Genomic DNA, 15,323 nt, shown 5'->3' on the forward strand with positions numbered 1-15,323 from the left:
TTTTTAAAATAATGAAAAAATTAGTTTGAAAATTATTTCATCTTTCCTAACAAATAGTAGAAATAGCTATATAATTTTAAATAAGCTCTAATAATTATTTATGAAAAAAAAAAAACCAATAAAAAAAGAGCTCTAAGGATTTCATGTGTATCCACATACGACACCATAATATATGGGGTAATTTTACGCACTCATGAGCAAGTATATTAGAAAAAAACAGATTATTAAGAAGTGACACTAACAAAAAGTAATTCTATAGTTCTTCAATTAAGACAACTAAAGAAGCAAAAGTTGTGTGCAGTCATATTTCATGCCATCAAGCACATGGCCTGCACTTAGAAAGCTGCAATCTAAAGATAAAGAGATGATTTTAAAGCTACTATGGGTCCTAGTAATAATCAATGCAATCCAGTCCATGTAGAGTTCATTGGACAAAGAATCAAAACGATCAAACAAAGGGAAAAATTAAGAAGGGGTTAAAATATTTTTGAATCTCTCATCTCACATTGGATCTACCAGCTGCATGATTTGTGGGGAAGCTATCCGCCAGCTGCATGTGTCCACTGTCACCTTTGTTATCACCACGACAACAATAATGGAGGAATAAGAAGGTCGTTCAATGTTACCATCTCTTTTATATCAAATGATCCACGACTCTCATTTTTCTCTATTAATCGTGTTTTCCCTTTATTATGACCAAAAATGGGATTGTGCTTCCAAACCTGCAATTTCCCAGACCAATAAACGATCTCCATTCGGTCGAGGTACCCAGAACGTGCAAGACCTTCTCAAACCAACCCCAAGCGACTGATCATTTACTTCCGGAAACAACTCTATAACTTTCGCTTAAAAGCAAACCAAATCACCAGCAGAAATGTACGAGTTAGAGTACCCCATCCAGCACGGTTTCTCCAGCAACCTTAATGAGCCCAGAACGTGCAAGACCTTCTCAAACCAACCCCAAGCGACTGATCATTTACTTCCGGAAACAACTCAATAACTTTCGCTTAAAAGCAAACCAAATCACCAGCAGAAATGTACGAGTTACTTACTTCCCCATCCAGTACGGTTTCTCCAGCAACCTTTTACTTCCGGAAACAACTCAATAACTTTCGCTCAAAAGCAAACCAAATCACCAGCAAAAATGTACGAGTTACTTAATAAGACTCAGGTCTCCAAGCAAAAGCCCAAATTTGAATAATATTTTGAGCAAGTAAAAAGAGGACAACATAGCATTACAATACAAATCTTAGTTGCAAGAGTGATAAATTTGAACATACTTAAATTTGGACATTAGACTCATTAACAGGGCCAAAAACAAAAATTAATAATAAAACAGAAACAAACCAAAACAAAAGGAAAGCAATAAATAGTCCTCGCTAAAGGGATTCCCCCGCCTTACCATTCACAGCTAACCAATGGAAGACAAAACCTGTTTAAAGGAGATCAGCAACATTAGAGGGCAGCTCTGATACCATATAGAAATTGTTTATGAACCTTCATTGACACGAAAATGTCTTATATATAAGAACTGTATAGAGTATTGCCATTATAAATTCAAAAATATTCAAATAACGTAACAAGAAAATCCTGTGCCGGATATCAAAAATATTCAAATAACGTTACAAGAAGATCCTGTGCCAGATATCAAAAATATTCAAATAACTAAAACCGCACCAAACGAAACCATCAAAGGTTTCCTTCTAAATTAGCTTATATCTGAAACCGTAGATATAATCGTCGAGGGTTTTTAAATAATATGATCAAGAAAATCAAGATGGTTACAATTACATGATTTCCTTTATAGTTCTTGCGTAATGATTGTCCTAGGTCTCACAAGTACCGGTTCATCTTCGGCTCTTCGATGCCATTTGGCTGATTTCTGATTTTCGAAGATACAAAAAGATTGTACAAACAATTGGTAGAAAGGAAATGTGACCCATGAAAAGTATGTGAATATTTTTTTTTCTTTTTTAAGTATTTATTATTTAGATTGATTAGGTGGGATGCATGTGCAGCTACTGTCTCCGAAGTAAATGTTGAGTCGATATATATATACATATATATATATATATATATATATATGTACATACACACACACATACATAGCAGGGGGACATGCAGCTGGCGGACAACAACAGCTGCTCGTTCAATGTTACCAGAAATGGGATTGTGCTTCCAAACCTACAATTTCCCCATTCCCATGCCATCCAGCTTGCTTCCCTCTGCTTGAAATTTACCTCTCCATCCTCCAATCCTAGTACCTTCAACAAGAGTTTGGCCAGCCACAACTGCAGTGCAGGTTACTTCTTACTACTACTACAATATTGTTATCCCTATAAATAGTGCAAGTGCTTGTTTCTATTAGATTCTCTGGTTTTAGTTTCAAATTAATATTATCATTGTTGTTTGAAGCTGGAATTTATATTTGCTAACTCAAAGTTGTATAGCCGACACTAACATGCCTATATATATGTGAAACTTTTGTAAAGCAGATCATGAGCACTATTGCCTGTTCAACATATTCATTGACAAGCAGCTAATTAAAAAGGAAATTCATTGAATGGAAGAGGAAAGGATCATGGATAGTGCTGATGATGCTGGACCACGATTAATAGAGAAAAATGAGAGTCGTGGGTCATTTGATATAAAAGAGATGGTATCAAAAGAATTGCCTCCCTTGCCAGCTAACTCTTGTATTTACAGAGTCCCCAAAAGGCTTCGTCGTGTGAATGAAGAAGCTTACACACCTCAAATGGTCTCCATCGGCCCTCTTCACCACGGAAAAGAAAATTTTTTGGCTATGGAGGAGGTCAAATTGAGGTATTTGAACAAGCTTCTTTCTCGTACCAATATGATTTTAGATGATTGTATTGAAAAAATAAAGAAGTTGGAAGCAGATGCCCGCGACTGTTATGCAGAAAACATCAAGCTTACTAGTGATGAATTCGTTAAAATGTTGCTTGTTGATGGCAGTTTCATCATTGAGGCCATGCTTGTTTTAACTAGAACTTGCGCATCGGAAGATACAAAAAATCACACATATTTTAAGAGATGGACGGTGTTTGACATGCGGTCTGACATGATACTACTTGAAAACCAACTTCCATTTTTTATTCTCCAAACAATATTCGATCTGGCCTTCCCTACAGGCAATTGCTCGAATCACTCCTTGCTTGAGATTTCCCTTTCATTTTTTGGTGACATATTGATGGCAAAGAATTGCCCAAAGATAACCTTAACATTAGAAGTAAAACATTTTCTTGATTTGCTAAGACTTTGCCATCTACCATTATCCCTAAGACGATCTCCATATGATTTTGACAAATTCTATGTTTCAATACCAAAAGCAGTAGATCTCTGTGAGGCAGGTGTAGTATTCATGAAGGGTTCATTGGAACCCTTGTTGGACATACACTATACTTCAGGAGTACTCAAAATTCCACAACTAGTGATTCAACAACGCTCGGAAATTTTACTCAGAAATCTCATGGCCCTAGAGCAGTGTCACTATCAATATGATAGTTACATTACTGATTACATCTACTTGATGGATAATCTTATAGACACTAACAAAGATGTTGAGTTGCTTGTTCAAAATGGGATTATTATGACCTTTTATGGAGACAACTCTAGACTTGCAAATCTATTCAATAATCTTGTAATAGAAACTACATTAGCAGGTGGCAACTATTATTATTATGGTTGTGCGAAAGAAATCAAAGAATTTTGTGAAGTTCCATGGCACAAATGGAAGGCTACCTTCAAACGAGATTATCTCAGCACTCCTTGGAAAGTTTCTTCTACCATTGCTGCTATAGTTCTCATACTTCTCACCTTCATTCAGACCATATGTTCTGTCATTGGAAGGTAGGAAATACCACCAAGGGTTTCAAGAACAAGACATTGAATGTTTTAAGTTCAAATATTGAGATGTGATGGAAAGAACATGAAATGAACAAAGGATGCTTTATGTTCCTCGAAAGAATGTTTCATAAATTAGTTGATTGGTTTGGTTGTATATTATTAATTTAAATGAACTTGTGCTACTTTCATAACCATAGTAGTGCTTTTATGATTTTTTCATTATATATATATATATATATATAGAAGTTGATTATGGCTATAGGCAATGCAAGTTCTTAAAAGAATTACGATTTAATAGTCAACTTTATCCAACTAGGCAAGAACATATATTAAATATAATTAACTTTGTTGAAATGAGCTTTAGAACTTGGAATCAGATTTTTACAAGCAATGGGTTCAATGGTAATCAAAGAAATAATAGGATGACAAAGTATATACACAAATAATGAAAAGTTCAAAATTAAAGTAACAAACTTTATTTGAACGAGGTAAAAAAGACAAAAGAAGTATACAATATTTGCATGCAAGTGTCTTGTTTAAGACTTGGAAAATATTTTTAATATATATATATATGTCTTCCAAAATCTCAAATATCAACTGTCAAGAAAGCAACACAAAGAATAAGGACCCATCCAGCATTCTCCCAATGCATCAAAATGTCAGTTAAAACTAATAAAGATGATATGTCGAAACTAATCGATAAAAAAACATGTGAAAATGCGAACATTTAGGATTTAACAAAGGTTTTTGCTTCCTTGACAAATGTCTTGGTTATCAATAATTTATTTTTCTAATTTTTTATAATGATACCAAACGACCCCTAACAAATTCAAATTAAGAAAAGCCCTCTTTAAGCCCTCCTCTTTCGAGTTAACTGGTTTCCCGTTGATCTCATTCAATCAAATTTCATCCCTCATGAATATACTGATGTAAACTTGGCTGTGAATAATGAGCATAGATTGGATCTTATGTACTCTTGTGGGTGCAGTTTTTAGTTGTTCCACATAGAAAAGTGAACTGGAATATCAACCCACCACCTAAGAATTAAAGGATTTGTTTGATATAAGTTTTGTTTTCCGTTTTTTTATTTTTGTGTGTTTATTTTCATGCAGTGAAAAAAAAAAAAAAAGCACGTTTATTTTTGTTTTATATCTATTTTGACGTTTTCAAAAAAATGAAAATTTGATTTCCAAAATTTTCGAAATACTTTAATATTTAATTTAATTATTATAAATTATATTATTCTCCTCAAAAAAATATAATTAAATTTAAATAAAATGACCATGTAAATTTAAAATATAATTAAAATAAAAATATTTATAAATTTTTTAAAGGATAATAAAATACATTGAAAAACATATTTATCTTATTTTCAATTATAATGTACAAAAAGATTGTACTTGCAAAGTAAATTATGAAAAGTAATAATTAAATAAGATAGTGAATACATTTTTTATTATAATTATTAGTTTTGGTGTATTCCCAAGAGGGAGGTGAATTGGGTATTTAAAAATTAATCCCCTAGGTTCAACCAATTTAGCAAGTAGTATTTCACAAACTTAGTGTCTTTCTATGTATTCACAATCTCAATCAAATATTTAAATGATAAATGTAAACATATAGGTACAGTGGTACAATGCCTACATCCCCGCGTTTAACTCGCAAGTCCGAAAATTCCACTAATGCTCACTTAACGAGTGGAGCAACACCTAATACCATCAGGTCAATTAGCACAGGGCTGACCTCAACCTTTACAAATTCTACTTGCGGGGCGGAGAATGTCCTAGATCAAATTCATAGGGCTAACCCCAACCTGATCCTTCTGGACTAGATCAAACCCTCTTAGGCCACACCTGGAAATACAACAGTATTCTTCACAAAATAACCAATACAATGATTATACTTTCATATAAAGCAAATATGTACCCAATACGCACTATCACATACACATCAACAATGTAGGTAAATGTAAGCTCAATGATGTGTATTTTTGTGCAAGCCACACTCAACAAGTTATAATCGCTAATATGCCCAAGAGTGTTCTAAACAAGTTGTATCTTTCAAACAAGTTAAATGAAATCTCAATAGCAAATCAGGGTTTCAAAGATATAAATCAAGTATTCAAACTAGTTCAAAAAATTTTCCTTCAATGTAGTGAGCACAAGATTAGTTTGAAAATATTTTAACTTGTAGAAAAATATTTTGCACACCAAAATCAAAGCTATGGGACACTTGCAATGACAATGCAAATATCCTAAGCTTGTTAATTTATCCCAACACAAGATTTATAATATTGAAATATGTAGAATAAAATTAAGTCAAACTCCCCAAAAAAATAATCACAATCAACCAATCAAATGGGAGTATTAGCACTATCTAATAAATACAAGACCACTCAATAAACTCTCACAATATCAAAATATATCGAGGGAATAAATATTTGATAGTATTTTGGGTGAAATGGGATTTTGAGATAAAGAGGATTCTTACTAAATATTTTGGCTAATCTCACACTAATCCTCACAAATGAACTCATATTTATAGATAGGATAAAATATATAACCGTTTGGGACCTATTGTGTATTATTATAAAAGTTTCAAATTGTTTAAACATAATTAACCCAAAATAACCCGATTTTACCATAGTTAAAATAATTTTAACCCGGCGAGGTTTGGGTAGCTAAACCATAATTTGATCGCCCAAATAGACACAGAAATAAAGGTTATTTAAATCAATTCGATCACCCGAATTTAAGGTCGATGGCCCAAATCAAAGTCAATAGCATTGCTTCGTAACTTTGGGTGTCCGGTCATATGTTCGGTGGCCCGAACTCCTGTGTTCGGTCGTCTAGGGTCCAATTTATATTAAATAGTTCGGTCGCCCGAGTTGGTGGAATGTCCCTTTTGAAGGGTTCGGATGCCCAAGGACAGTGTGCACAATATGATTCGGTCGCCCGAGAGCCTAAGTCAACTGTTAACTTCTCAGCAGTTCGTGCGCCCGAGGAGTTTTGAACACCAGGTTTAGTCACCCGAGCGCTCTCAAACTCCCTAATAATATTCAATTAAATGCATTTTTAATACTTCTGTATTTTATATGATGTGTGCATAAGTGTTGGGACCTAGAGTCATACTATGGTCTTATTGAGGCCATATTTATACGTGTTCAATATATATTAGGGTGGGTTGGGTATGTTTCAATATGTGAATCAATATCGACAGTTTAGACTTCCAAAAGTTCCCTTGGAAGATACAACACTAGTAAAAAACAAATCAAAAATTTTTTCACCTGCACTTTTAAGATTGACATCCCAGCAACCCTTCTAATTGTAACCTCAGTGTTAAGTTCAGTACTGTCATAAAAGCTTGCCTTTGAAGCTATCATATGTGGTAAATGACAGAAAATAAGGACCACAAATTTCATCAATTGAGATTACTTCTGAGTGTGACAAGTCATCTACAGATTTCATCAATTGGGCTATTTTCTAGTGTGGCAAGTCGTCGTCCTTATTATTATTATTATTATAAATGAAAAAAAAAAAAGGAGAACACAAAAAACTGAAACAACTCATGTTACAAATTGTAGTTAGAAAGACAAGAGGAAATGGAATACTTAGGGTTTCTTAATTAATAAAAAAATTGAATACACAGTAAATATTGTTGTTTGGTTTAGCGAGATTTAAACAAATCTCGTTGGATTAAGCAGTGAGATTTAAATTGTAACCAATCGATTAAGTGACTCGTAACATGTTAGAGATGGAGACAGAAGACAGTCAGGAGACAGCTGGAGACATGTTGCTGAGTCAGAAAACGCGTGGTGCTTTTATTCTCCATTAATCTCTCAGTTTTAACTTCCAATTTGATTGATTTGTATTGATTATGATGTAAATTCCAAGCCTATAAAAGGAGGGCTGTGGAAGAAGTAATGCACAGCACAGAGAGAGTGCAGAAGCGTGAGAAGCTCAGAGAGAGCTGAGAGGAAGAAGAGAGAGAGAGAGAGAGAAATAGAATTGTAATATTTTCCGATGAGATAGTGAATTCTTGGTGTGTGCTCCGTGGACGTAGGTTGTTATTGACCGAACCACGTTAAATCTTTGGTGTCACCTTGATCTGGATGTTCACAAGTTCCTAACAAGTGGTATCAGAGCTCGGTTGGAGCAGAAAAGCCAGATTAGAAGTGATCCCGAAATTCAAAGCTCTGTCCAGTAGAACAAAACTGTATTTTGAGGCCACCATCGCACTCAGCTCGTCGAGACGAAGAGAAGGGTGCAATCCGGAGCTCGAACAAAGTTCTGTAGAAGCCACACGCGCCCTAATACGCCTTGCCGGAGCAAGACGCCTCTCCACGTGCCATCAATGCACCAACAAATAGTCCCTCACGCGCTGCATGCATCTTCTTCTATCGATCTGCCTCGACCCAACTCGGTCCTCTACTCGACCCGAACCGGCAAGACACTCAGACTCGGGTGAACCCGAGATCTGATCCCCGACCCGAATCCTACCCACTGCTCATAACCGGCCATGTCAGCTGGCTGCCACATCATTAGACTGCCACGTCGCCAATGGGCCACACACGGCCACATCACCAATGGGCCCACCTTTGCCACATTAGCGACACGTTAGCTGCCATGTCATCGTGCCATGTCAGTACTGCCACTTCAGCGCCACGTCAGCAGGGGGCACATGTTAGCACGCCACATCAGCCTGCCACGTCAGTAAGTTTGATCAGGTTTGACTAAAACTTTGACTGAACTTTTTAGAGTCGTTTTGGGTTCGTTTTTGGAGCAACGTGAACCATTTCTAGGATTTTCGATCATTCCGGATCCAATCGAGCTATCCATTTGAGTTAATTCCATCTCTAGATTAGTGAATCGAGATGTCGAATAAAAAGAGTTCAAAAATCGAAATGTTCAATGGAAACAATTTCGGTTTCTGGAAGATGCAGATAGAATATTATTTGTTTGGGAAGGAATTACACTTACCGTTGAAGGGTAAGCCAACATCCATGAATGAGGACAAGTGGGAGTTTCTTGATCAAAAAGCCCTCGGAGCCATCAGAATGACGTTGTTGAAATCTGTGGCATTCAATATCAAGCATATAACATCTACCAAGTCTCTGATGGATGTGCTCTTTAATATGTACGAGCAGCCTTCAATCGCAAACAAAGTACATCTCATGAAAAGACTATTTACGATGAACATGTCTGCAGGTGAGTGTTTCAGCAAGAATTTGAATAACTTCAATGAGTTGTATGATCAACTCGCCTCAGTCGGGATAACGTTTGATAATGAGATTTGGGCCCTACTTGTTCTCAGTCATTTGCCTGAAAATTGGAATGGTGTCGTTACTGCCATTAGTAGCTCCACAAGTAAATCGAAGCTTGTATACGATGAAGTCGTCAGCATGATTTTGACGGAGGAAATAAGAATGCAGCCGAACCATAGCTCCCATTCGAGTTTAGACTTAAACATGGAGAGTCGAGCCAGAGGAAACAGGCATGGACGATCAAACAACCGCGGCAGATCTAGGCCCAGATGGTCTAAATTCGGAAATCCCAGAGGTACTCAGGACACAGGTTCTCAGAGCACTAAAGTTATTAAGTACTGGAACTTGGAAAGACTGGTCATTACAAGAACCAGTGCAGGAGTTAGAAGAAAGAATTCGAGACGAGGGCAAAGACAGAAGGAAATATTGCTTCCAAGAATGATGAGATGTTGATCTGCTCTTTGGAGAGCAAGCAGGAGTCTTAGGTCTTAGACTCCGGAGCCTCATTTCATGCCACATGCTGCAGAGATTGCTTAGAGGAGTACACACCAGGTAATTTTGGTAAGGTGTACCTTGGCATCGATCAACCTTGCGACGTAACCAGCAAGGGAGTTGTAAAGATCAATATAAATGAGTCAGTATAGACGCTGAAGGATGTCAGGTATATTCCAGACCTGAGAAAGAATTTGATCTCAGTTGGTCAGCTGGTAGATGAGGGATATACGACGAAATTCATTGGTGATGAATGAAAAGTTTCAAAGGGTGTACTAGCAATTACACGAGGTAAGAAAAGTGGAACACTTTTTTGAACCTCTAATGCCTCCATGTCTATTTCAGTTGCTGCAGGAAATGACGACAGCAACATTTGGCACCAACGACTTGGTCACATGAGCGAGAATGGACTCAGGGTGATACACTCAAAGGAAAAATTGAGTGGCCTATAGTCAGTGCAGGTTGACATGTGTGAGGATTGTATAGTCAGGAAACAGAAGAGGGTTAGTTTCCAAATAAACACCCATGCCTCAAAGAAGAAGGGACTAGAACTGGTCCACTCAAAATGTGTTGAGACACATTAGCAGAATACCGAGAATCCTTAAGCGGAGGAACCAGTGGAGCAGATCGACGCACGATCATCTCCTACTCCAGCTCTGGAGCTTAGGAGTTCTCCTCGGTCTCATATACCAGACAGAAGGTATATTGATTACTTACTTCCTACAGATGGAGGAGAGCTCGAATGCTATGATGAAGCATGTCAGGTCGTAGATACGAGTAAGTGGGAGCTTGCGATGAAGGATGAGATGAAGTCCCTCACCTCTAACAAAAAGTGGAAGTTGCCCAAAGGTCTTTATAACAAGTGGGTGTACAGAATTGAAGAGGAGCATGACGGCTCCAGAAGGTACAAGTCTCAGTTGGTAGTCAAATGCTTTAAGCAGAAGGAAGGGATTGACTACATTGACATTTTTACACCAGTTGTAAAAATGACAACCATGAGATTAGTTTGCAGGAATCAAGCAGACAGGAAGATGGTGACTACGGAAAAGTTGAAGTTGTGTTCAATTTCAGTTGATCTTCATATCTGGAGACATATTTTGAGCACATCATTTATTCATGATATTGGTTGAGGAGGTGTCTTTGTCTCCAAGTGGGAGATTGTTAGAGATGGAGATAGAAGACAGCTAGGAGACAGCTGGAGACGCGTTGTTGAGTTAGAAAACGCGTGGTGCTTTCATTCTCCATTAATCTCTCAGTTTTAATTTCCAATTTGATTGATTTGTATTGATTATGATGTAAATTCCAAGCCTATAAAAGGAGGGCTGTGGAAAATGTAATGTACAGCACACAGAGAGTGCAGAAGCTTGAGAAGCTCAGAGAGAGCTGAGAGGAAGAAGAGAGAAAGAGAGAGAATTGTAATATTTTCCGATGAGATAGTGAATTCTTGGTGTGTCCTCCGTGAACGTAGGTCGTTATTGACCGAACCACGTTAAATCTTTGGTGCCACCTTGATCTAGATGCTCACAGGTTCCTAACATAACAAGTAAATCTCTCTTGATGGTCTAGCAATATTTGTCTGAGAGTCGCTAAATCAAGTAACGAGATTACGTGAGCATCAAACTAAAAATTTTTTTCTAAAGAAAATATTATTTTATATTTTATTATAAAATAATAACAAAATGGAAAAAAAAAAACTCCCTGCCCCTTAATTGTCATCATCCAAGATGACCTCACAAGCCAGTGCCAATAGTGCTGCTTGGCCCTCCACCACACATAAATGTTTTCCAAACTCGCCAGGGTTATGCATGCGGACCAGGCAGTGGGTTTCACTCATTTTAGTTTATTTTGTTATAATTTATAGCCATACCATTCAATAGATATATTATTAGTTTATTTTGCCCTGTGCGGACCATATTGATTGCTGCTACATCTACGAAATACACTTCTTTTATTTACATATGGCATCCCATAAGTCTTGGAAATTTCGTTTGGGGGTGCAGTTCTTAGCGAACTGGAATATCAACCCACCACCTAAGAGTTTAAGGATTTGTTTGATATAAGTTTTATTTTTCGTTTTTTATTTTTTATTTTTTGTGTGTTTATTTTCACACAGTGAGAAAAGAAAAGCACGTTTGTTTATATAGTCATATTTTTGTTTTATATCTATTGTCTATTTTTTGACGTTTTCAAAAAACTGAAATTTTTATGTCCAAAATTTTCAGAATACTTTAATATTTAAATTAATTATTATAATTTATATTATTCTTCTTAAAAAAATATTTTTAATTAAATTTAAATAAAATGACCATGTAAATTTAAAATATAATTATTTTAAAATTATCTATAAAATTTTTTGAAGGATAATAAAATCTATTAAAAAACATATTTATCTTATTTTCAATTGTAAAGTACAAAAAGATTGTACTTGTAAAGCAAATTATAAAACATATTAATTAAGATTTAAAAGATTTAATTAGGAAAAGGGCTAAAGGTAAATCCTTATGGGTGTATTTCATAGGTTGGGATTTATATATCGTTTGATATATTAATAGAGGTTAAAATGATAGAAATACCTTAAAACTTCATCAATCCTCCAATCATCCATGTTCTAGCAATGAACTCTTGTCTTAGTCTTTGTCCATAAACTCTTAGTTGGTAACAACTATGATGTAAATATGCTTATTTATTTTATTCTGTACCTCCGTATATCATACATGGAGTACATTAGTGTCGACCAACCCAAGCTTAGTCAACCTACTTTTGGCTTGACTTTATGGTAAGAGAAAAACTAGGTGTTCCAACTATACATGTTTCCACCTAATAAAATAGTAAGCTTGTTTAGAATAGATGTCCTGTTCTTTGGTAAAGAAAAATGATGCAAATCATTTGTGTGGTACAATAAAACCTTTAGAATTGCAAGTAGTAGACATAAATATTTCTCTATAGAAACTTATTTGAAAATGGTACTATGAAAGAGACAACAAAGGGAAAGAAAATGAATTTTTGATTTGATATTTGATGTTAATAGTGCCATTAACCTATGAAATACGCCAATAGGGATTTACCTTTAGCCCTTTTCCAAAAAGTAAAAGTATACTCCTTAAACTTTAGATGAACAAAATAGACACTTCATTTATTAGCTATTGCTAAATGTTCTATAAATTTAAAGAAATAAGGGGCTCATAAGAAAAGAAAAGAAAATCTATCTGATCTCAAAGTCCTCATAGAGCACTTCTTTGAATCCCGAATGGGGGATCACTTGTAACTCCACTTATTATGATGTGGATGACTCACATACCTATATTTCTTGACTTCAATAAGAAATTTTGAATGTTAATAATTTGTCTTTTTAAAAACAAAATGATATAAAATTAGTTAGGCAACATATGAAAGAGTTTGAAATAACACAAGCCTTAAAAAAAAAAAAAAACAACCAAATTATGTAAAAGTGAATCAAGCAAACTCACTATATCTTCTACTTGCTGTGTTAGAATTGAGTCAAACTCAAGTTAATCAAGTAAAATATTACTCAAAATTCAAGCTTTTGTTATTAGTGTAAATCAAATCTAATCAAGTTGAACTTAGAATGGAAAAAGCTTATGCAAAGGGGATATGCAAGAGGCCATGTGGACAATCAACTGAATCAGTACACAAATCTTTGGATTTTTTTCTGTTTTATTATTAAAAATAAATAAAATTGTAACCTCCGTGTTAAATTCAGTATTGTCATAAAAGCTTGCCTTTTAAGCTATCATTCATCAATTGAAATTACTTTCTAGTGTGACAAGTCATCTGCAAATTCCATTAATTGGGCTATTTTCTAATGTGACAAGTCGTCCTCCGTATTATTATTATTATAAATGAAAAAAAAAAAGGAGAACACAAAAAATTGAAACAACTCATGTTATAAATTGCAATTAGAAAGATAAGAGGAAATGGAATACTTAGGGTTTCTTAATTAATAAAAAAATTAAATACACAGTAAATATTGTTGTTTTGTTTAGCGAGATTTAAACAAATCTCGTTGGATTAAGGAGCGAAATTTAAATTGTAACCCAATCGATTGAGTGACGCGTAACAAGTAAATCTCGCTGGATGGTCTAACAATATTTGCTTGAGAGTCGTTGAATCAAGTAACGAGATTACGTGAGCATCAAACTGAAAAAAATTTTCCTAACAGAATATTATTTTATATTTAATTATAAAATAATAACAAATTGAAAAAAAAAAAAAAAAACTCCATGGGCCCCAAGCCATTGCCTGCTTGGCCCTCCGCCACACATAAATGTTTTCCAAACGCGCCAGGGTTATGCATGTGGGCCCTGCAGTGGCGTTCACTCATTTTAGTTTATTTTGTTTTAAATTTATAAGATTAAAAAAGAGAGCCACACCTTTCAATAGATATATTATTGGTATCCTGCAAAAGTGTACTCTTGTCATCTGCCCGTCCGTGCAGACCATATTGATTGCTGTACATCTACCTAATACACTTCTTTTATTTGCATATGGCACCCATAAGTCTTGGAAATTTCGTTATCTATAAAATTTTTTGAAGGATAATAAAATCTATTGAAAAGCATATTTATCTTATTTTCAGTTGCAATGTACAAAAAGATTGTACTTGTAAAGCAAATTATGAAACATATTAATTAAGATAGTTAATATGTTTTTTATTATAATACTTTTAATTTGCAATCTTTTGTATTTTTATTATTTTAGTCATATTTTTAATAGTTATTTGACTCAAAAGCAAGAATGATTATTTGTTTAATCAAGTTTTTAACTTGTTCTAGTTTTTGAAATATTAACAAAATTGGATAGATTTTTTATTTTTAATTTTCATTTTCTAGTTTTTGTTGTCATAATTTTTTATAGTGTACGAAATGACCCCTAAAGCTTTTGGGTCAAACTAATACTTATATACGTATCAAGTTCATGTGAAGAATGCACGATGCTACTAAGAAAATCATAATTTTTAGGCATCACACTCTAATTTTTTATTTTTTTAGAAGATTACACATACAAAAATCATTAAAAAAAAAAAAGACATAGGGACTGGAAGAATTATTGGCAGCACTACAAGTTCATGCACAAAGTGAGTTAACCTATAAGGCGAGAAGAATGAGTTTCAACGACAACTAGAATCATTTTTAAAAAATCAAAGATTTATCAATGGAGGAAGGAAAATTACATATCAGTCTCTAGAAGATAATACAATGACAATTGTCGCAACGTCTTGGAGAAGGGTCTCGAGATGGCGAGTGATAATAATATTAAAATTTTATGGAGTTGTCGCTAACCTTATTTACCGAATTATGGTTAGAACACATAATTACTATTCATTTGATTGGTCACTAGACTAAGCCTAAGCTAAGGAATCAGTAGTCTTAGTTTGTTTTTATCAAAATTGGGATGAGGAATTCAGTTATGCGAGGAGAAAGTATTCACACCTCTTACACACCTGTTCGACGAACGGTACCTAATTAATTATTAATTATCCTTAAATTAAATTTAATAAGTTTTAATTAACTCTTTTTAAAATCAACAAACAAATAAATATATAAAAAACTGAACAATATTAACAGAAAATTAAAAACCTTAATGTGATTGGGAATGTGTAATAAGCCCTCGAAACGAGAGAAACTTGTTAGATAAACCCCCCCTTAGAGCCAAGACATGTGAAGTTTAAAAGACCTCATTG

General features: G+C 34.7%; 1 protein-coding gene across 1 annotated transcript in view; it reads left to right on the forward strand.

Annotated features, from left to right (window-relative positions):
* Positions 1–2,159: 2,159 nt before the first annotated feature.
* LOC131152297 (putative UPF0481 protein At3g02645) overlaps positions 2,160–15,323 on the forward strand; it is a 213,205-nt gene continuing 200,041 nt past the window's right edge. The window contains exons 1-2 of the mRNA XM_058104113.1: positions 2,160–2,302; positions 2,496–2,823. Coding sequence (XP_057960096.1) covers positions 2,564–2,823 — 260 coding nt within the window. The 5' untranslated portion in view covers positions 2,160–2,302; positions 2,496–2,563. The remainder of the gene's footprint in view (positions 2,303–2,495; positions 2,824–15,323) is intronic.

The sequence above is a fragment of the Malania oleifera genome, chromosome 3 (genome assembly GCF_029873635.1).
Source record: "Malania oleifera isolate guangnan ecotype guangnan chromosome 3, ASM2987363v1, whole genome shotgun sequence".
Taxonomy (NCBI): Eukaryota; Viridiplantae; Streptophyta; class Magnoliopsida; order Santalales; family Ximeniaceae; genus Malania; species Malania oleifera.